Source organism: Myzus persicae, unplaced genomic scaffold (genome assembly GCF_001856785.1).
Source record: "Myzus persicae strain clone G006 unplaced genomic scaffold, MPER_G0061.0, whole genome shotgun sequence".
NCBI classification, from domain to species: domain Eukaryota; kingdom Metazoa; phylum Arthropoda; class Insecta; order Hemiptera; family Aphididae; genus Myzus; species Myzus persicae.
In genome coordinates this window covers 390,894-415,753 of record NW_019101438.1, presented here as the reverse complement: position 1 = coordinate 415,753, position 24,860 = coordinate 390,894, and the positions used below count along the sequence as shown (strand labels likewise).

General features: G+C 29.6%; 1 protein-coding gene across 1 annotated transcript; it reads left to right on the top strand.

Moving 5' to 3' along the window:
- Nucleotides 1-1,883: 1,883 nt before the first annotated feature.
- Nucleotides 1,884-16,049, top strand: LOC111029068 (adenosine receptor A2b-like). Its single transcript, XM_022307913.1, has 3 exons — nucleotides 1,884-2,431; nucleotides 12,241-12,455; nucleotides 14,535-16,049. Exons 1-3 carry the CDS (start codon nucleotides 2,056-2,058, stop codon nucleotides 15,240-15,242), a joined length of 1,299 nt encoding a protein of 432 aa, XP_022163605.1. The 5' UTR covers nucleotides 1,884-2,055; the 3' UTR covers nucleotides 15,243-16,049.
- Nucleotides 16,050-24,860: the final 8,811 nt, after the last annotated feature.

The window sequence follows — 24,860 nt, the reverse complement described above, 5'->3', positions numbered from 1 at the left end:
AATATTTAATAATTATGCAGTTATTCTTATTTCAAATTAAATTTAGTTACTACCTAACGAAATTTATTTTTTTTCGTCTAAATATCCAAATTTGCTGGAGATTAAACTCTGTATTTTCGAAATTGTTAAACCACTTTGAAAACTACCTATACAAGAACTTTGTATTACACTATAAAGGTTAAAAAACAAAAAATGTTATCAACACTCATAACAAATCTTGACCATTAAACCATTTTTACTAGGTAGTAAAAAAATATCTTTAAAAAAAAAAATGCTTCTGTAATATCGTAACTTCAACGCTCACTTTCCTTAGAATTTAAAATGAGCAGATTATAGTCTTTGTAGTTCCTGTGATTAGCGCTGTAGCGTCAAGCGAGCGTGCATTGAGGAAAGCGATGATATTAACATCTAAAAATAACGATAGGTACCGTAAAATAGAGTTCGTGTTGGCGTCGTAATACACTTACTTTATTCACCTGCCACCCCGAAAAAAAATGATGTTTGATCACGCCCAACGCAATCCAATCACGGGAAAATCGACGTAGGTAGTTTGTTTTTTAAGCTTATAAAATAGTATATAATAATAGTTATATAAACACAGCGTAAATAAATATTAAAACATAATATCATACGCGTACGTTTCAGGTTCCAACTGGTGGTGCCAGCTTATTGCTGAGGTAATAAAATATCTCACGTCCCCAGTCGATCGACGGTCGACCTGATTCGACTGCAATAATTTAACAGTCCCAAACAATTAGTATTATTATACATATTGTATCGTCATATGTCAACAACGACGTATTAATATTATTAATTTTCGTATCTACCTATTACATTATTATGTCCTGCACTAATAACTAATAACTAATAACCGTATTCACTCGTCACGGTTGACCACCATTACACAGGTAAACTATCGTTTATTGCACACACGTAATATGTAAACAGGGTGTTTCACCAAGCCTAACCCCCATTTTATCCTTTAGTAATGAATTTATTCGAATTCTGATTTTTGGAACTCTTAAAAATACTTTTGGGCCATATTTAATACAAACTTATTTTTTAAATTAGAACTTCTCTTTTTTCTTTTGAATTGTTGATCATATGACTTTATATTGTACGTTTTGATTTATTTATCTAAATCAAAATTCGAACATAATTTTTAAGCTATTTAGCTTCATGTTCTACCTATGATGGATGATAGGTCCATGATAATGATTAATGGGGTTGGAGAATATGCGGAGACTAAGATGATTCGAAAATTAAAGTAGGTAATTATAATATTAATCCACCAACAATTTCATAATGTTTGAAAACTGTGGATTGTCTGAATATAATAAATACTATATTCAATATTACATAAATTTGATATTTTTATACAACCTTTTCTTAGAACTATTATGCTTAGGGTTCCGATTTTTATTCAGACAATGTACAATTTTTCGAAATAATCGTCTGCTGATTTTTGTGGATGTAAATTAGGTTGGTTCTCCTTTGAAAAAATGAAGTTTGTATAGCACCACTCGACGTATCCATCAAATGGTACCTATATATGCATCAAAACGATATTTTGTAAACAAGATCCTTCAGTGCAGTATGTTTAAAAATGTCAACAATCAGAATTATTAGAACAAATTCATTAGTAGATGATATGTAAAATAGGTAGGCATAAGAATATACAAAATGGGGGTGAGAACGCTTGGTGAATCATCCTGTGTAGTATACTTTGTATTAATATTATCATATTATATCTGAGAGTATAATATTATACCTAATCGGTGTGTAAAACAATATATGTATCATGGTGGGGGCGAGGGAGGTGCGCGGAAAGCCCGAGACGCCGCCGGCCCGCCGCCACGGCCGCCGTTGAGGTCAGTCACGGTTTGGCGTTATGAACGCGTGCACGGCGGACGCCTTCGCACCACCGCCTCTGTCGTCATATTGTCACCATCGCTGCTATAATAGTCGTGTCCGACCGTCGTCGTCACCGCGACGGATCTCCGGTAAGCGGCCGTGCAGGTCGGTGTACAGGCACTGCGGGCGCCGGCCACAACGATGGCCGCGGACGGCGGAGGGCTGAACGTGCCGTACGCCGTTCTTGAGGGCCTGGTGGCCATCGGAGCGACCGTCGGCAACGGGCTGGTGATCGTTGCCTTTCACAGGGAACGGCGACTCCGCCGGCGCACCAACTACTACATCGTGTCGCTGGCGGTCGCCGACCTGTTGGTGGGTCTGGTGGGCATACCGTGCGCCGTGCTGTCCAGCGTCGGGCTGCCCCGTCACCTGCACCTATGCATGTTCTCCGTTTCGCTAATAATCGTCCTGTGCACCGTGTCCATACTCAGTCTGGTGGCCGTGTCGGCCGACCGGTACTGGGCCATACTCTACCCGATGGCCTACTCCACGAATTCAAACACCAAAATCGCAATCAGTAAGTACCTATACACCCTGCACACGCGTATACGTCCGGACTTCAAATAAAAAAAATTAAATACACACACATTGTATTGGTATTGATGGTAACCTACCTATATTTATACGAATATAAGCCCTGAAATATTTTAACAACATTATGGATATAGTTATTATAACTTTTGAGTTAGTAGAAGAAGTCGAAGGTTGTGATTTCTTTATCACCCCCGCGACTGATAATAACCGGCGTGCCTTCCATTTTTAACTTCCTACTCTATATAATAGTACAATAATAGTAACTATTTTTAGCATTATCAAGTATAGGTACCCATGTACTTCTAAATATCATCTTTGCTTATTTACCAATACCTCTACGTGAATTCCACTCTAAGCTCCGACCAATGGTCGAAATGATGGAACCCCGGTAAAATTTCGTCTTTTTTGTTTTTCGATAAAAATCGAATAAAATAAATCTTATACTTAAAAGTCACAGCTTCGATGATTATGTGAGAGACTGAGAGAGTTTTTTTATATTTTGTTGCGATTTATTTCTTTGTATATTTAAAGGCATTTAAATTTTCGACAAAACCATCGTTATTCGCTGATATTATTTTATTATATATTAATTATGTTGTGTTTGTGTCTAAAAATCTAAATGTCACATCGCTGTCGACATAAGTTCATAATGCACTTGTAACATTATTTACTATTTATTTTCCACGTGGCTGATAGGCATTGAGAATTACGATGATTTATTATGTACCTATTTACTAGATAGTAGGTATACAGTTTGGACAATGTCTCGGGATTTACGATTTACAGTTTATACCTACTTGATTAAACATTTATATATTTACCTACTCGAATCTCAATGTTTCAAATCTCAATCGTATATGATTAAGAAACAATTGCCAGTTATAATATTACTGTATGGTACGTAGGTTGTAGGTATTAACTGTATACGTTATTTAATATATATATTGAGAATAATTCGTGTTAACATACAATTTGAATAGACTCTGCAGTCAACGTTTTTTTTTATATTCCTACAGTACAAAACAACAGTTTTCACAAATTGTATTATTAACTTAAAAATTATTTTGTGCTATATTATTGGTACACCATAAGTAGTAGTTGCAAGTCGTATACTTTTAGTAGTGTAGTTAATAGTTTTGACTTATCTATGCTAGATCAACGGTACTCAACCTTTGTGTGTTGACGACTCATTAATGTTTACCCAATTTTTCATGCGACCTGTTTGAATGTAATGTTTAATGTGGGGTTACCCACCCTCTCTCGAAACATTCGTTTTTTTGAATTACCATAACTATTAAAGAAACTATTAATTGATTACTTTTTACTCATATTTATATTATTTTCCATAACTAATTTTTTGGCAACCCATTCCAAATTATCTGTGACACTATGGTCGGGAACCACTGATCTACAGAGAAGGTATTGTAGTTGAAGCTTTGTAGTTTTTTGTTGTTGTAATAATTAGTAGCTTTAATAAATTTAACGTTCCAACAATCATGCTTGTGTAATTGAATCAACAATTTTATTTTTTATTGAGTATATATACCTATATATTACCTAGGTAACTAAAAAAATATTACATTTACATGTATATTTAATGTATGCATATATTATAATGAACATTAAATAATTATATGTATTTAAAAATATACCTAAAACAAATACTCTTAACTTTTTGTACAGTATGATTATTTATTATTAGGGATATCTAATATCTATAAATACATTTATTTTTTATGATCTTTATTCTTTATGAACTTAGTTACTTTTGCCTAATATTGTTTTTGTTAGCAATTGATCTCTAAACTACTTACATGTTACCTTATCTATCATATGGAAATTTAAACTGTAGTGAATACTGTATAGGTACATTAAACTTTGATTTGTTAACATTTTCCCAATGTGTAGAGAACCTATGGGTAAGATACTATATCCACAACCGTAAAAATATGATGACATTTTAATGCATACATATTTTGGTTACTTCATTATTTTTTAATTCTAAAACTTTATATTATCTTTTATCATTTATTTTTTGAGTACCTACCTACTTATATAACTTAAAATGTAAACACGTATTATAGGCACTCTTATATATTTATATGATTAGTTATTGCACTATTACGTATAGTTGATCTGGGTTTCGTTCATTACTGATTTGCTTAAATGAGATAGTTTATCATTATATATTTTTGCTAATCAAACTTATAATAATTATATTACATTATTGGGTAAATTGTATATAAAGATATGACACCAATATCACAGGGAAGCTGAAATAAGTTAAGCTATACTTTTGAGTTATAAGTTATAGTGATCGTCAAATAACCGCAGTTTCTGTATCCAGTACGGCTTTTTTTATTTTTTGGTATTATTTATGTTTAAAATATTACAAGATCGAAGTAAAAATTAAAACAAAATTTAAAGGGTTTATAATAAATTAATATATTTAATATATTACACGCACCTAATGGTATCCTACAATTTCGTCTTATTTAATAAGAAACATTATTACGTTAGGTAGGTACCTTTTTATACAATTAATAGGTACGTAATATCAACCTTGACACATATATATTATATAAGCATATACTTGTATACCTCGTACCTTTAATATGTACTCATAGCAAAATAGACTCATAGTTAACTGGGGTATACCCGAAAATTAATACGAATTATTTGTATTAAATATTCATGAATAGCAGTTTCATGTTTTGATATGAAAGTATTTACATACTTACGTACTTACATACTAATTACATTATTTTTTTTACTTACTTGTAATAAAAATAATATTTTTGAACAGCTACATTGACATTTTGTGTTAGTTTATTACTTTTGTTAACTTAAGGATATTAAGTTAACCAAATATCTTTTTTTTATTATTATTTTATGAGTGCACATACACAATTTATTCATTTTGTACAATAAGCGTATAGAATAAGAGTTAAGACATGGATTGCTTGAACAAGAAGCCACCCATTAGTGGCATTTACTTGACGTGATGTTTAGTGTAATTAAGGAGGGATATTTAATTTAAATGGTCAAGACACCATTTCTTTTTGAGTATACGTTGTGGATTTCCAGGAAGTGAGAAGGTATGTAGCTCTTTTATTAGTGTGTTAGAGTGATTTTCAAGTCTGTCAAAAAAACGTTTGTAAAAAAGTACCATTTCAGTTATAACAGGTAAAATACTTAGTTCTTGGTGGAGAGTTAAATTAGAGACAAAGAGGGGAGCGTTAGTGATTTTTCTAAGAGTAATATTCTGAAAGACTTGAATTTTGCTTAAATTTGAATTTTTGATCGATCCCGAGAGTTGTAATCCATATGTCCATATTGGCTTTAGGAGAGTTTTGTATAGTAGTTTGGTTTTTAAGCTAGTAAATTTATTTTTTGATAATAGTGTTTTTAGCGATCTTGATCGAGCGTTAAGGATCAATCTTTTAGTTTTTATATGTTTGTTCTAAGTTAATTTTTGGTCGAGGATTAATCCTAACCAAATATCTTGAAAAAATATAATAGATTAATATATTATGTAATTAGGTATATACATATACTTACCTAATAATATATTATATCACACACGTGTTCCATAACCCTACAGTCCCAAAACCCTACAGTACCACAACCGACAGCTAATGGCCTCAGTTGCCGAAGCTTAAAAATAATAAATAAATAAAAAAATATATATATATATTATAATATAGAAGTATCAATTATGCTAAATGTTATGATATAGGTAGGCACTCACTTAAAATAGACATTAAACAATTTACCGTTTACTGTTAAATAAAAATATTCAAATCAGAGGTTTTGTAAACAATTGTTCACATAAAATTATGATTTAAATTTGTTTATTCATTTATTGTATTATAATAAGAAATATGTGCTGTAACACTAACACTATAGCTGTTTAAAATATTATATTTATTCAATGTAAGTGTTCAGATTTTTAATTCAATCCCTCATTAGTATAATTTTAAGTTCTAATAAAATAATAGGTTTATTAAAATATACAGAAATGTATATTTGTGAGTGAAGTGATTCTATAATATATATTATACCTACCTAACGCGTATCAAACATACCACATATCTACGTACCTATCACGCCTTTAATACCAAAATTGTAACCAATTAAATGACATTAAATTATTTTATGCAATTCCTTAGATTTATCATAATTTATTAAAAATAAATTACCTACATATTACTTCATGACTTAGTCAGTGATACTTTCAAAATCACGTTATACATTATTTGTCTATTATTAAAATAGCTTTATGATTGTAATTAAGAACGTAATTGATACTGTAAAGTGGTAGTACCTACTCAAGTAAAAAATAGTTATCAACATACCGATTTATAAGTATTTATAGACTTATAGTAACGATTACGTATTATGTACCTAATATAATTTCAAAAATGTGTTAATCCAAAAACACTCATTCAAAGGACAAACCCTAAAGTAAAAATTTGGAGATCCTTACATCATACTCAAGTAAACCAATTTATATCTATGTACTGTAAAATAGCTCTATCATACTATTTAAGATAAAAATAATATTTCATTCTACTTAAGGAACTTAATTATGTATTAACCTATAAAAATTCAATACCTACTGGTAACAAACTGGCATGTATCTATAATAGTTTTAATATAAAATTCATAACAAAATATAAATTTGGCCATCGGGGCCATTAAACTCTCAAATTTAAAAGATTGACTAATTATCACTCTGAAATCTTGATTTATAGGGTGATTAGGTGATATATTGATATTTAAATTCATAAGTGAAAATTAAAATAACCAAAGGATTGAAATTAGAAGTATTAGCTGTTCAATTAATACCTACCTAATAATATTAGGTAGGACAGGTAGGTACTTCATATATTTTTGCTACTATGAAATAACGTCATAAAATATTACAACTTTCATTAAAAAGAGACAGTACCTAACACGTGTGTTATGAATATTAATTTCAAATTTACACATTAATACAACACTAATTATCTCACATCTAAAATATATTATACAATACTGCAAAATTCGACCATGTCATTAAAAAGTCTTATAGATTATATTGTTATTATTATTGTTATTATTATTATTATTATTATTATCATTATCATAACGTATTTGTAGGCGCCACACAAGCACAGAGAAATCACGTTCGACTATTTCGCGACATTTATGCTGACATTTGCTAATGTATGTTACGCGTATTAATTAGTACTGTCTTACAAATTTTGCATACTAATAATAATTTACTAATTATTTAATGTCTATTGTCACGAAATATTTAACGAATAACTATTGAGACACGATTGGAATATAGAATAATATAATTTGTTGGTTCGAATGGTTCGATTGATATAATTATATCTTACTTAAAATGTGGAACAAGGATATTACTGATGTAAGTATTGTAATGGTGGTAATATTAATGAATGTATACACTACTTACTTATTGTATAGTATTACTTTGCAATATAACATAGTTAATTTTTATTTTAAAATATATTTTATAATATTGGTAAAAGGTAACCGATATTTAAAAAGAGGATTATTAAAATCCACGAATTTAAAATCAATACCTATATACCAATTACACATATTATAAGTTATTGTTATAGTATTATAATGCTTTTATATAGTATATACGCGTTTTTCGAAATCTGCTTAATTAATTTTTAACTGGTAAATAAGTTTTTGTGATATTATAGGTACTCAACAGATATCAGAAAGACATTTTATGCCACATTGCATTATTATTTATATAAGCGATAGATACACAGGTAATATCGTAAATATGTTGATATAAAATAATTGAAAATAAAGGTAACTGGTTATGTATATTTGTCTCATACTCTCTTCTATAGTTGTGAACATTATTGCGTTTATTAAACTCTGTAGTGGCCTCTAACTCTATAGTAGCTGTATAGTTTAGTTATGGGTGTGTTTAGCTATGTAAGCCATATGTTCTTAAAATTTAAAAATGCAGTAATAGCATCTATGATGTTTATAATTTATTACAACATTTACCTAAAAAGTTACAACTTAACTTTTATTCCGTGAGTTGTTCGATAGGTAATACCTATTACCTAATAGGAAAAAAGGCAATTGAATAATGATAAGAAAAAAAGAAATAGGCAGACAATTTGTAATTAAAAAATATAAGTTGATTTAACTAAATAGGTATCCACAATATATAACAATATTTTTAATTACGTTGAGTAGAGTTCACCTAAGTTCATCTATAAGAAGTGAAAATATACTTGTGGTTCAGCCCCTCCCCCCCCCCACAATTTCTGCTCTATGCTACCTACTATTTTTCCACTTGAAATTTTAAAAGTACATAAAAGTACTTTACTAAATGTTAAATTATCAAAATTTCAAAACTATAAACAATCAAACTGGGCCACCGAGGGGTTCGATAAAATATTTTCAAAGTTGGTTAGGCATAAACACCATTTTTTCGATTTTCATTCAAAATGACACTACGTTGTACCCGATGAAACAAAATGTCAACAACTATCAGAAAAAAAAGTTGTGAAATAAGATTAGTTTACAGAGTTTTAATTTGTATGTACAATTTATTGTTTTTATAAAGTATCTGACACCTTATATTTGCAAATTATTTTGTTACCTGGTTAATAATAAAAGGGTTGCAACGATTAGAGTACAAATATTTAAATTATAAAATATGGGAGGTGGGAATGGTAATTTTATAAAATATATTAAATATTATGTGGTTGCGTGCGGTATTGTTTAAGTTACTTATTTGGGCTGGTAAAAACTTTTGACTCCTCCCCCCTCCCCTTTTATGGGTCTATTGAACACTGTAAACACCACAGCAATAAACAAATCCACTGGACGAATAGACAACAAAATATTATGAAGGTAGCAAATTGAAAAGGTTCTTGAGAAAAATATCGAATTTGAAATAGTAGTACTATCAAATTTCAGAAATATACATAATGTACAACTTGAAATCATTGAAGAAATCAACTGCGGATGATTTTATGTTTTTTAAAGTTTACTTAAGTTTCATCAGTTGATGCGGAAAGAAATTTTTCCAGGTATAGAAACCACTATTTTCTTAAAATTTAGTTCCCATAAATACACCCTTTTTACATAGACATTTTGTTTTTAATGGATTCAAGAACTTTTTAGCTCCCGATAGATGCAGATTTATTGTTAGGAATTTAAAACTAACTTGTGTTTAAATTTTTTAAATTTAATTTTTATGTTTGCCATCTCGACTCCCTTGATCTATACATACCTAATAATATTACAACATTTAAATATATAATAATATACCTGCTTACTAGCTCTGATTGCAATTTTTAATAATATAATAACTAATAAGTGTCTCACCAGTAATAATTAATAAGGAGTTATCTTAGCATGTTGTTTACTGACGCAGTTTTAATGAACATAATATTTGAATAGTTACTCTTCACAAAAGTAATCTTCGATTAAAATATCTTGTTTAGTTTCTAGCCGATACTCAAAAATTTAATCTATATTCAAAAAAAGAGAAACATTCGAAAATGATTATATTGTATACACAAATATTTATTTGTATTAAATTCCTAATCTATAATAGAACTTAAAAATTGTTCACAGTTGTGGCATTATTTCCATGAGAAAAATGACATACCTAAGTACAATATTAGAAGACACATAGTCGTAACCTACTATGGTAGGTATCGGTAAATAAATAATTAAAACTATTTATTTATTTGTTTTTGTTGTCCATATTTAACATCGGTGACAATATCCATTAGTTACAATTCACATTACATATATATTTACATTAAATTACTTAGTATTACACCAATACACTACGGTTGACTGATTTGAGGACCATGCTTTTCTACACCATTGCTCAATGCCTATGTCATGTGCCCATGTGTGACATAACATAATATGGTACCTATGTAACCTGTTGAATTATATGCGCCCAGCTACAGGATATAAATACAAACGGGCGGGACTCTTTTCACTCAAAAATGACCTTTCCCTTTTCGCCCAAAAATTTTATAGCACTTTTTGATCACATTTTTATAATACATAATTTGAGAAACCCTTACTTGAAGCCATTTAGAATTATCCTGAAAGTCACAGTAACCCTACAATCATCAATTACTATACTTCACAGAATATTGGAATTTATTCCATTGATAGAGAATATGTATTATTATATTATTATTACTATATACCTATTATAGGTTACATATAATATGTGTACTTATAATATAATGTATTATTTAATAAAAACGTATTCACTATAAAATAAGTCATATATACCTAATTGGATATGAATAATTATTATCTGGCACCAAGTTATAACATAAAAAAAAGTCTCTACTGATAATATTTATTAAATTATGTGGGTATTATGTAAAATTAGAATTCATATTTTTACAAAATATCATTTTTTTTAAGTATCGATATCTGTAGACAGGAAGTTCCCCGGTCCAATATAAAACGTGTGCATAGGTTGGTCTATCATTATTTTTTTTTTTTTTATGGCGTATATAATATATACATTATGAAATAATTAAATAATCACAAACTGATTCATTCAAAATTTTAAAAATGTCGCTATACAATTTTATGATGAATGTCGTGCTAAATTTCCAAGGACTATAATACAAATTATATGATATTTTTACTAGATCCAAAATAAAGTGTAAACTTCCGTAGTTTCTACAACTTTTGTTAAATTGTTAACTTCAAAGGCATATAAAATGAATTACAACTTTTTATGATCGATTTTTTTAAATTTCTATTAGAATTTCTTATGGGTAACCTTATATATTAATTTTTTGACACATGAACAAATCATCTCAAATAAAAAACTACAAAAATTCAAATGTTTATAGATAAAAAAAAATATTTTGAAAATTATACATCCAATTATTTGCTGTTCATTTTTGAAATACGACAAAGTAGTTACCTAATTTAACCGATTTTGGCAAAAACTGGTATATTGCGTATATTAATAATTAATATATCCTTTTTTCCCTTAGTATTTGCCCCAATTTTTCTAGTGAGTACTGACTATTCGGACATTTTATTAACCTCCCTAGGCATTTTTAGAATATCACTACACTTATAGGAAGATAAAAAATGATTCTCACAGCAACCTAACCTAAATTGTTTTACCTTTTACAAAAATGTGACTTATAATAGTATTTGACTCGTATAGTCGTCTCGACCAAATAACGGAACGGTATTATAGTATCTATGTCCTTTATAGGTACCATTATTATAATAGAACGTTATCGCAATATCACGTATTGGATTGAGATTTTTATGATAATCCAATAGGGCTTAAGTGCATTCCATCGATTTTGTATCGACTCCGCCAATCTTTACATTTGAATATTTGATATAATGTATTTATATGTGTATATATTTAGAATCTGAGAGGAGCGATGAATGCATCGATTTTACAATGGTGTGTATTTTTTTTTTTAACAAATTTTACCTACTTAATACTAGGTGTATTATTATATTACCTATCAGAAATTTGTTGTATAATGTGGTAGGTACCCAAATCACTTGAATCACGATATAGGTATTTTAAAACACTATATTAATATAGGTAATATTGAACACTGATAGATTTAACATTATGATTAGTTGTATAAACTGATTATTTTAATGAAAAAATATGATAGTTAGGTAATATAAAGTTTGGAACCAGAAGTTTTGGTGTAGTCCATAATTCCCCATCGAAACTGTTTATTTATTTTTAATTTTGTGTTTGTTTTATAGGCATAATATGTATCTGCTGGATAATGGGCCTGCTGATAGGTTTCTTGCCACTAATGGGCTGGAGAGCCGCCAAAGGTCCAACATTGGACGCATGCGAGTTCAGTAGCGTGATGGATTATAACTACTTGGTGTTTTTATACTTAGCGACTATTATTTTACCTGCGCTGTTTATGGCCACCTCCTATGCTCATATTTATACAGTCGTAATAAAACAAGTAAGCATAAAAAATGTAATGTACTCAACGAAAATAATATATATAATGCGCATTTAATAGTATTTACAGCTGAAATAAAATCGTCAACTTGTCTAATCTATAAAATGCGTTATCAAAATGAATATGTAGGTATAACTATACTCTATTACAGTTTGATTGAAAATAAAGAATCGTATTATGATCACTATATCTACTTTATGACTTCAAATATATTTTGAACACTAAAAAGTGGGACAGCAGGATACAGACATGAATCAATACGGTTTTATAAATTTAAATTTAACTTCATCATAATTTATAATAAGTATTTATTTAACATTACTCATTATTTATATTATTACTTTTTAAATCAACAAAATCGAAATGGGGGAACTTTTTTCATATATTATTTAACTAAACATTTTTTGTTCGGCTATATATAGAGAAGGCATATTATACCTCCGGAAAATATTATATAGCCACAGTCTCAATGCGTACATCGATTCTCCACAAAGGGCATCATAAAATTCATTAATCGATTGCGTTAATTTAAAATTGTGAGCTTAAACAACTCGAGCTACTGTTTTTCATACCGAAAACAACCAGACAAACGCATTTCAATTTCGAAGTAAATGTTTGAAAAAACACGAAAATATATCTGATAAGAAATGTTGGCTAATAACCTGAGCAATTAAAGCCGGTAAACCTTTTAAATAAAAAATAAAAATAAAAAATATTATTTGAAAACAACTATTACATAATATTATTATGTAATAGTTAATATTAATAATATCGGTGCAAACCATTTGCGCCCATCACACCTTTTTTATAACCCACTTACGCCCGAAATCATAACCCATTTGCGCCCGAAATATTTTTAATGAAAATGTGTTAAACCTGTACAACGTTGCCAAACTGTATTCTGGAATACCAAGCAATACTACTTATTACCATATATGAGACATATATGAGACATATATGAGACATACCTTATATGACATGTGAAAAAATCAACAGTATTAATTTTTATAATAATTGCATGTACTCAACCTTATATTATATTTTCCGAAATTTTTTTTTTTTTAATTTGAAACATTTATTTTATTTATATAATTTTATGTGAGATGAATTATTACTACAGTAAATAATAATAAAATAAATAATAACTGCACAATTAGTAGAGTATAATATAATCTACTAGGTAATCTAAATAATTTAAGTTATTTATCAAGATAAATATAATCTATAATAATATGAATCACAGCGGCAACGTTGCATACGAAATGGGCGCATATGGGCTATAAATCGGCAGGTAGTACCTTATCTTTCGGGCGCATCTGTCCACATCCCTCGGGGCGCAAATGTACTATTACTCTGGGGCGCAAATAGGCTGTAGCCAATAATATTATACACTATATGTCAACCTTATAAATTTATAATATATAGGGTGTGTGGCATGGGTTTGTCTAAAGAGCACCTGATGCACTTATGCGACTTTAGGCCGTAAACGTGTTAAAAGCAATTTTTCACAAGACTGTGGCTAATATAGAATACAAGGCGTGGTATTCCATAAAGAATGTACGGGCTTCAAAAAATCATGACTTCGAAGGTTTTGATCGTAACGTATGACCAACAGTAAGTTGTTGTCGAATGAACCTGCATGCAAGTCTTTAGTTTTTTCACCTCTGCCAACAATAGGTATAGTTAGGTATTCAAGATAGAAAAATGTTGGAAAAAAGAATCTATAAAGGGTCGTCGGTTAAGGTACACGCTTACACCTGTTGCGTGTTAGACAGGGTTTGGAGCCGAGTATATGCCTAAGGGGGTATTGAACTAATTTCAACATTTTTGGAAGAAAAACTGTGCCTATAATGCTATAACTCGATAACCTGCAGTTTTGATCGGCAAGTGCTTCAAATGTACGTGCGTAGTTTTATATAATGATACCTTATTAAATAATTTATGGTTTTGAAACCGGGAAATCTTTTACATGGAACACCCTGTAAATGCTATTATTATTATTATTGTTGTTATTACAGTAGGTTACGTTATAATATTATTATAGAAATAAATCGATCCAAACTCGCAATCCCGTTTCAGATCAAGCAAATGACGCTGTTGAACGGCGGCCAGCGCGGCGGAAACAGTCCGACGAAACTGCGTGTGCTGGGCGCGGCCCGGAAAAGCGAGGTGAAGGCCACGCAGAACCTGTCGATAATCGTCGCGTTCTTCGCCGTCTGCTGGATGCCGCTGTACACCATCAACTGCGTGCAGGCGTTCTGCGACGAGTGTCCCGTGCCCGCGTACTTCATGCACGGCTGCATCGTCCTGTCGCACCTAAACTCGGCCGGCAACCCGCTGCTGTACGCGTATCACCTGAAGGACTTCCGGAACGCGTTTAGGTCGCTGCTGCTGTGCAAGAAGAGCCCGCTGCACCGGAACCCCGCGCCGTCGCGGTCGGGCTGCTGCACCACCGTCGCGGCCGTGACCGGCGGTGCCAGTGGAACCGCCGTCAACGGTAATAACGATTATTCCGTCAGCTCGTCGCTGACGTGTTCGGGCAGTTCGTCCCTGTCCACCGTCGTCGACTGTTGGCGCCGGTCTGCCAAGAACGCTCGGTCTGCAGTCGACACGCCATGTAGTGCAGCTGCAGGTGACCCGCGGTCTCCAGTCCAACAGCAGGCCCACCACGAGATTGTTGCTTGGCCCGCCGACTCTGCAGTCTACAGCGGTGGCCGCTGCAACGCGATAGCAATAATCGACCCGTCCGCTCCCGTGTTGCTGTCGGTCCGTCAGCTCGCCGAGTGATCACCCCGACGATCGCGTATAATAATATTTGAATAACGAATATACAACGATAATATTAGGATAGAGTGGTCCCCGTTGAGACGGATATTGGATGATTGTATCTCATTAAAGATAGAAAAGTGATAGTACATATTTTCCAACTGTACCAAAGAATTCAGGGAATAGCAGAGCTTATTATAGAATATTAGATAACCATTTAAGAACGCTCAAAAAATTGGTTTTTTAAAAAGTAGAAAGTGTCTCATTAAATCCATATTCCACAATGGGACAATCCGTGGTCCAAAACGAGGCCTCTGTTAATTGTTATTGCTTGATTTAAAATTAAAATATAATCATGAAAAAATAACTTTTTTAAACTTACCTACAAACATCATAAAATTTACACAGAGATAAAGGTATACACTATATACCTATATGGCTATATATTATTAAATACCTACCTACGTATTACATATTATGTGAACAAAAAAAAATGTTGCCTCATTGAAGCCCATTTGATAGTTCTATTTTAACATGATAATCGCTATCGTTATCGTTTTATTACTTCTACCAATATTATTATACGCGCTCAAGACGGGCCGACACATTCATCACTATCGTATATGATGTAAATAAAACGATGTTGAGATCTTCGCTTCATTTGTCACCGATGACTTGGTTAGGTACCTTTGGTACCTAATTTAACTTTTAAGTCACTTTAACCGTATGTGCGTGTACAATACACACATACACAAAATGTTTACTGTATATAATAGGTATTATGTATTATGCTACCTGAGAGTAATAATGATTCAAACTTAAACATTATATATACTGTCTTACAAGTTAGATTAAAATTGTATATGGATATTCGTGATTAAACAGAAATACGGGTTTACTTTAAAAACTGATAATAAATGCACAAGCAAAGATTTCGATGATTGAAATAAAACTGACAGAAAAGTGCTGCACATAATATAATCTCGATATAATATATATAGACCTAACCTAACTATTTAGTTGTATTGGTCGGTACGTTTCGAAAGTTCTGTAAAATGTCAAAGGTATTATTTAGGTAATTATAAACTATTCAAAAATGAGCATGAAAAATATTTGTGTAATTCATAACGTTTCAATTTGCAAGCCACTCCCGAAACTTCGCTTTTGATCTGTATTGGACCCAACTGCAATTATAGGAAAACGAATTTTTATTTGAATAGATATAATAATATAACCGATCTAGGCCTCCTAATTGTATATAAATAGTAAAATAGGTCGAGCACTTGAAACAATTTTTTATTCTTAAAAATCAATCTAAAACTTACTATAAAATAGTACATAGGTACGTTTTAATGTAGTCTATTAAAAAAATTATATATATATATGTACATTATAATTATCGTTTAGAAACCCTATACTTAAATGCATGGTTGAGATAACTACCTACATATTATTATACTGTCAATTATTGAGTTATACGTTATGCATTAATATGATACTTCCTCTATCAGTGTAGATCAAAAGTGGTATTACTCTGTTTATTCGTACCTATTGCCATAATATACTACATTCCCTTACTAAATTCAAATTTGAAAAAAGCACAATCCTCTCTCCTAATAACACATAGCTTGTGATTACATGCAAAACATACGTACATAGCCACATAGGTAACGTATACAAATCCGCAAATATACATTCCCTTCCACCAGCTTATTTTAAATCACTTCGACTACTAAATGTTTGGATACATAATAAAAAAAATATTGTATTCCTCTGATGCTATAGTAAATAATACCTACATAAGTGAAAATATGTCACTGCAACATCGAGTTTTTAAATAGCTAGTATTAGGTTATTTGTGTACTTATATAAAAATCTTATAATTCAATAATCAGATCAAATTTTCTTTTATAATTTGAAAAAAATAACTGGATGAAAATAAATACCTATCATAATATAGTATACCTATAAAAAAAAGGTCTGGGAGGTATTTTTCTCTAAACCATTCTGATTTTGAATGATGTAGAATATAGTTAGATTGGAAATGACAATTGTAGAAACATACTAGGTATTCATAAATGTACAATTAAAAATATGTGTATTGTGCAATATACAATATAAATACCCATGTAGGTATATTTTATGTTATGCAATTGTAGAGTTCCTCGGTATTTTTAAATTTTCAATTGACACTGATATGAATATTTGGAAAGATATGAATATTATTTTATTATTACCTAGGTATTATTAGCATATAGTGTCTTACTGTCTTAGTGTATACTAGTAGAGTTAAATCATTAAATCATATAGTTTTAAATTATTTTATTATTTTTAATTCACCAGTTAATCTACAAGTTTAAAAAACATATATTGGTTTTATAAAATGTAAATACATACTAACTATTAACCAATCATTGGTTTCCTTTCAGAAGAATATTTTTAATTTTGTTTCTATTGGTAATCAAATTGCAATTGCCTTTATTCATAGGTTACCCAAATCTATACCTATAGGATGTAAGCAGATAATAGTTATACATCATACCTATATGTAGGTACTCAAACAATAGTTTTCAAGTAGGTACCTTGAACTGATTTTAAAAATATGATTGTCTATAGTTAAAATTATTATAAATATTGCTTAGTCACAAATACAATGTATACCTAAGAGGCTAAGAATTAAGATTATGTATCACACAAATTGATTTAATATTTTTCTTCTAGTGCCCAGGTGGCTAGGTATAATAAGTAATTTAGGAACTGCAGAATTCCAAGTCTCTTTATTAATATTATCTACGACTCACAAGTCCATTTTTATAGCTCTAAAGGAAAAAAGATTTGAAGTGTCAGGTGTTCCATTGTGTTAATTTACATGTCACCCACTCACCAGCTGTATAAATGTATAATTGCGTATAGATAAAAAAAATTGTGGTCATCATTTAAGTATCTATATACTTAGTGCTTTATTTTTTAGAATTTTAAGAAAATGTATTCATTTACAAATGAATCTGTAGTTGTAGCTGGTCATAATGATACACTATTATATATAAACTTGTTATGTAATATTATATAATATGGAACTATATTTTTATATCAAACATTTTTATAGAGATGACTATATAGGTTATTACTTATACACAATTTTAATTTTACTTGAATCATAGGGAAAAAATATAGTACTGTTTTTAATCCATCTTTAGCTAGGGTTTCATAAGTATTACATTATTTCGGGGGTCAGCAATAGTCGAGTTCACACAAGGAAATTCGTTTTTATGTTTTTCCGCCTAAACGTATATTTTTTTTCATTATTTGCTTTATTTGTGTAGACGTAGAATAATTTACTAAAACACTCGGAACGTATTTTATATTTTATAATTGATCTTTTTTTTTTAAATGTAAGTACTTATAAGGCTATAAATATTTTCTGGACCTCAAATATTTTTTTTATCATCTGGATCCTTACTTATTGCCGATATGTGTTTTGTTTAATAACTTCAATAATAATACAATAATGCACACATCTAAATTATTAAAAATAGATCGTTTATTTAAGATACCATTAAGTACCATCAATACCATAATTTATATTTTATCAAGGATCCACCCCTCGGGATATCATAAAGTAGACATTATAAATTTTTCACAAAAAGGTTAGGTTAGCTAGGTTAGCTTATGAAAAAATAATTTCAAGTTTGACTCAAGCCCCAAAATATGTTTACACAGTTATTTTATATATGTCATAAATCATGATAATATTAGCTTTCACGATTGCAATTATCACGTTTTACCATCATCTTATGGACCTGCTTCAAGTGATGACGATACGACAAGTATGTCTATTGTCTTGTATGTATAATATTCTATAGCGACTAGGTACATATTAATAAACTATATAGGTATTATATTTTTAAGCTTTTTCTAAAACATTTTTCTTTATCGAATATATTAAGAATATAAAAAATTAAGTTTGGCCTTTTGATCTGACCACCGCAAAAGCATTTACTGATAAAATTTGTTTTTTTTATTGTAGAATATAGACACTTTTATAGGTAGGTATATGCAATGTGCTTAGTAAAAAATTTTACAAAAAAGTAAGACTCAAGTCAAACAAGGAATAAGTTACCCCATCTACAGATAAACCAACTATATTAAATATGGTAATGGTTAAGTGTATTATTTTTATGAGTCAATAATATATTTTATATGGACTGAATAATATTTGTTATACGTACTTTAACATAATAACATAACATTATGGCATTCAACTGAATTCAAATTACATTAAATTTGGAAAATTATTTAGTGCCTTCTGTAACAGACTTAACATACAAATTGAAACACCGATAAGAAAAACTGCCCATGTACGCGTTGTTTTAAAAAATACGTTTTTTAAGGGACAAATCTAGAAAAATTAGGTTCTTTTTGATAAGAATTTTAAGTACCTACCACAATTTTATTAATTTAAATAAACAATAATAATGCTAAAAATATGTATAAATATAATAAATTGACTGAAATAAATTTTTTCTTAGGTCTACCGTTTAAATACCTCTTTTTTATCAGTGATACAATGCGGTTTGTGTTATTTTTACTATAATTAATTATAGATCAATAGGTAGGCATTTTATTTTAAATAGTTTATATGTATGAATTAAATAATATATTATAAAATAATTAAGTTGTTCACTGTACTCATTTAAAAGAACCTAATTTAAGTACTTACCATTATTTTTTTTTGTATACAATAAAACATTGTCTATATAATAATAAAAATTATATAACTTAAAATTACAAATATATTTATACTTCCCAACCTAATATTGCAGTGAGGATTTGATCAGTTGAATTTTATATTTTTGTACTACCCTAAAAGATGTATGGTTATTGTCCATTTATATTTTTTATTATGATTAGTCTTTTTTTTATTTATTGTGTATAATCTGTTTGTATTATATTTTACAAAATTAACTATTTAATAAATTCATATACGAATAACTTATAAATAATCTATTTACTATACACACGCCTCTATTACAAGCAGGTTTCTGAATACACGGACGACAAGACCATCAGATTCCTATCTATTCACTCCGACCCTGCAATAGCAATACAAAATCTCCAATATCACTTCACTCTCATAGTCTCATGGAAGATTAGTACGCACACTGGATTTTTAAAATAGTATTGATCATTCTATATCTATCTATATGTGTTCACCCTCAGTTTAGCTCCCTACAGTAACGTTTCTATGTATGGCACTCAAATTCCAAATGCTCTAAGTTCTAAATATCTTGGTCCCAACCCTAGATAAAATGCTGACCTTCAGTCCACATATTAAATCCAAAAGAATAAAATTAAATATACAGTTACGCCTAGTAAAAAATCGCATCAATATTAACAAACATTTACAAGTCAATACTGACAATACTTAACTAATTATTTATAAATCCTTAGTTAAACCCATGTGGACATACGGTACAATTTCGGGAAGTGCAAAGACAACTAATAAAAACAAATCATAAACTTTTCAAAATATATCATTACGTAAATTGCTTAACGCTCCTCCTTGCGTCTCTAATCATATTAGGTATCCACTCAAAATGTCTTTAGTGTATAATGAAGCTAAGACATATAGATATTAAAAACAACGATTCCGCCTTCGTGTACAAAATCGTCCCAATCCACTCTCTAGACATCTTGCTACTCGAACAATTCCCAGTAAACCCCCAAGAAGTTTAAAACGTAAAATATAGGGTCGAGATCTGCTTGGTATGATACATACCGTATGTAACCTGATACCTGAAAATGGTGATCACACAGCGTTATAATTAGGCTATTTATTTACACCACTGTTGTTAGTTAAATGTTTTGGTTAGTCATGGATAAATACTAAATAGTACCTAAATACATCGGTCATACACTCATACGAAATATAAAAGTAAGAGTAAAGCTACATTTGTAGCAACAATGACGACAAAATATAATTTTAAACAAATCAGAATGAATTAAAATAGTGATTTGTTCAATAGCTGGTACCGATGGAGAATATTTGACCTCTCCATTGTTACGGGTTCAAGTGTTCATCCCGAAATTAAATCCTATACACTATATACCTAAGCCACTGGCTCGTACCAGAATGCAGTGGCGTAAGCAGAATTTTTCAATGGGGGAGAGGGGGGTTTGAAAATAAACTTTAAAGTTATTCTATTATTGCAGTCAAGTTTTATTATAATTTATTATTTAATGCATATATGTGTTAAAGCACTGGTTATTTACATTTTAAATGGTATTTAGCATGATTATTATATATGACTAGGCAAGAAATCTACTTTTAGGGTGTTTTTGTTGTTAAAATGACGACTGTGTATAGTTCAAAAATAAATATTAGATGTGCCCCACCCCCTCAAGTCATATTTAAATATTAAACTTCCCATTTTAGAATTCTGACTCCTGAGTTGCACACTTGCACTTATTAATTCATAGATAAAACTATACAATTTATTATAATCTGTAAAAAGTATATGACAAGTATACAAAGTTAATAAAGAGGAACAAAAGATTAAGGTCTCTAATAATTTGGTTATTACTCATAACCAGGGTTCGGATTTTATAGCACCAAAAATTCTAAAATATGCGCTATAATATGACCAAAAAAACAGTAAAATATGCTCTTTATACATGCCCTAAAAACATCAAAAATTATAATTGTTGAGCTATATTAGTTGTTACTAAAGCTATTTTAAAAAATATAAATAAATAAATAAATAAATAAATCTAACCGTTGTTTCATCGATACTCACCCAGTCACTCAGATGCGGTTATTAGCTACTTGAGTTCTAATTTTTTCCATAATTTCATTGTAAATATCATCAACGTACAATTTTCTCAGTGTTCATTCGTTTGGAATATGATTTTTTCATTTTTGTAGGTAAACTTTTCTAAAAATTGTCGAAACTTTGCATTGGATAACTTGTTTAGTGATATATTTGCAGAAATAAAAGTTTTCAATAGATCGATATTAAAAGTACATTTTTGTGGAATATTTGTAAGTAACTGCTGTTTCTTTTCAATTTTATTTTGCTCTCGATTAATGGCTTTTAAATGTTTATCCGTTTTGAAGTATTGAGTAAAGTTAAACTTTTTGTCACTATTAACCTTACATTCACACAATTTGCAAAACAGAATACTTGCGTCAACCGAAAAAACCTCATCGCCAAACTCGGACACAAAATATCTTAGTCTAGAATAGTTCGATGTTTTATCATTTGGCATTTTACGTTTAATATCGGAACAGAAAAACTAATAATACACATCGAGTAATAAACATATATGAAACGAAATTAAAGGATACGGAGAACCGACTGACGTTGAAATACGTATGACTGTCGACGGTGTTTTATATTATACAATTATGTGGAACAATAACAGATAAGAAAGAATAAATGTATAAATATATTCGACAAGGGGATTTTTCTTATTGATTAGCGTAAATGTATACTATTTTTTATTCAATATAAACGAGATTTATGAAAAATATAAAATAAAGCGTTGAATTAAGAATATTAGCAAAACATAGCACCAAAACTTTAAAAATAGCACTAAAATTCTAAGATTCTTCAAATATGCAAAAAATAGCAAAGTACAATTTCATATTTAGAATCCCTGGTGCATTAAACAAATGTATAGCCCACTCTGCTATTTTTATCTCTATCCTATAATAAGTAGCAAATGCTATAATATATGATGTAATTCAACTTCAATATTCTTGTTATAAAGGCATAAATCTAGGCACAATCTAGTTTAAAATTAAAATACTAGAAAATGGGAACATTTGTAAAGTTATTTTGAAAACAAATATTGTTTATTATTACTACCATAAGTCTTGCTATAAATTTAACTCTAGCTCTAACATTAAGTCCTACCATAATGAATATCAAATAAATACAATTTAATGAAAAAGTAATTCAATAAAATCTTCGATTAAAAAATATAATCCAAATTCTACTTGGGAATTGGGATATGTAATTACTCGGAAAATATTATGCTGATTGCTGATGGTATATGAAAGGTTAAGACTTATGGTTGTGTATATTAATATTCATTAAATAGTTTTGTTTGGATCTGAAGTAACATATTTGCAAGAAAATATATATTATTATAAACTTAATTGTAACCAATAATAATTGTAACTTAACTAAATTCTAATTCTTAGATTTCTAATAAGCTCCTTAATCATGTGATCTAGTTTAGTAACACAACACTGCTCGACAAAATATAATTTACTGGTATTCTTGATTTTTTTTCAGGTTAAATAATTGATTTTATTTTATATCAGACAATTGTGTAACACAAACATTTCATTGTTTTGAGTCTGAATAATCTAATCTAAATTTTAGTATAATAGAAATGCCAATAGACTTTTGGTTTTTTTTAATATATGGCATAATCGGTAAACAATTTCTGAACTCAAAAATTAGATTCATGTCACATGTATTAAACTTTTAATTTTAATTCAAAGTGATTTAGATGGTTTATTCAGTGCATGAGTGATAATTTTAGAATTCATTGACTGAACACTCATTTTATTATACTTTTTTTTCAGAAACGATAACATTATTATGTTTTAATCATTTAGTAATTTTTAAATCACAAATTTTAAATTTTGATTATTTAAGGTGATGAAAAAATAAGCAATTTTATGATTGAAAAATATCTTTTTAACTAACATTATTTACCTCAGTATCCAAATTATATTTTAATGAATGTAGAGCAATAGTAAGTTGGTTAGGTGAATATTTGTAGCTCTGGTTTGTTTATATCTGCTGGACCAATATATCTTTAATTTTTAATTAATGTTAATTTGAAGGATTATCTTTAATATGTTTTTATGCAAACCATTTTTTGTAACTAGATCAATTGCGGATTCGCATTAGAGGAAGTACTTTCAGAATGAAAACCATTGAGCCAATTTTATAAAGTTTTCCCCCAATATTTTATTTCATTTTAAGCAAATTATCAACATACACACTGTAGTCTAATTTTTCAACCATTACCTTAACAGATTTTAATGTTTTTAAATCTATATTACTGGTCACAGCTTCACTTGTTTGCTTCATAGCATCTAAATATACATTATTAAACCAAATTAGTAATAGCAGAAGGGACTGTGAATATATTAATAGGTATGTCGATAACATAAAAATAAGTTAAGAAAAAGGCACTTATGTTTATTTAACATTGTGTTGATTCAATGTTAAATTATTAATACTTAAAACAAATTGAATATTGAATTATCATGTTACTTATTAAGAATTAAAAAATAAAAATGAATTGTAGCATAACATGCTTTGGTTTTAAATACACAAATAAGTGTAAATATTTGTACATTTTATTTTATGTACATTCATATTTGTATTGTAAATGTATTTTGTGGCCCGGAGTGGCCCGCCGGGCAACCGGGACAATGCCCGGTGGCCTGGCTTGCTTATATAAGAAGTGGCCTGGTCCTGGTGTGATGAAAATAGTTAATATTAAAAATATTTAGCTATTTTTGATGACTAAAAACAACGAAAACAAATTAATAATGTGATATGTGAACCACCAATATTATTAAATTGTTTTATACTTCACCACCCAATCAAA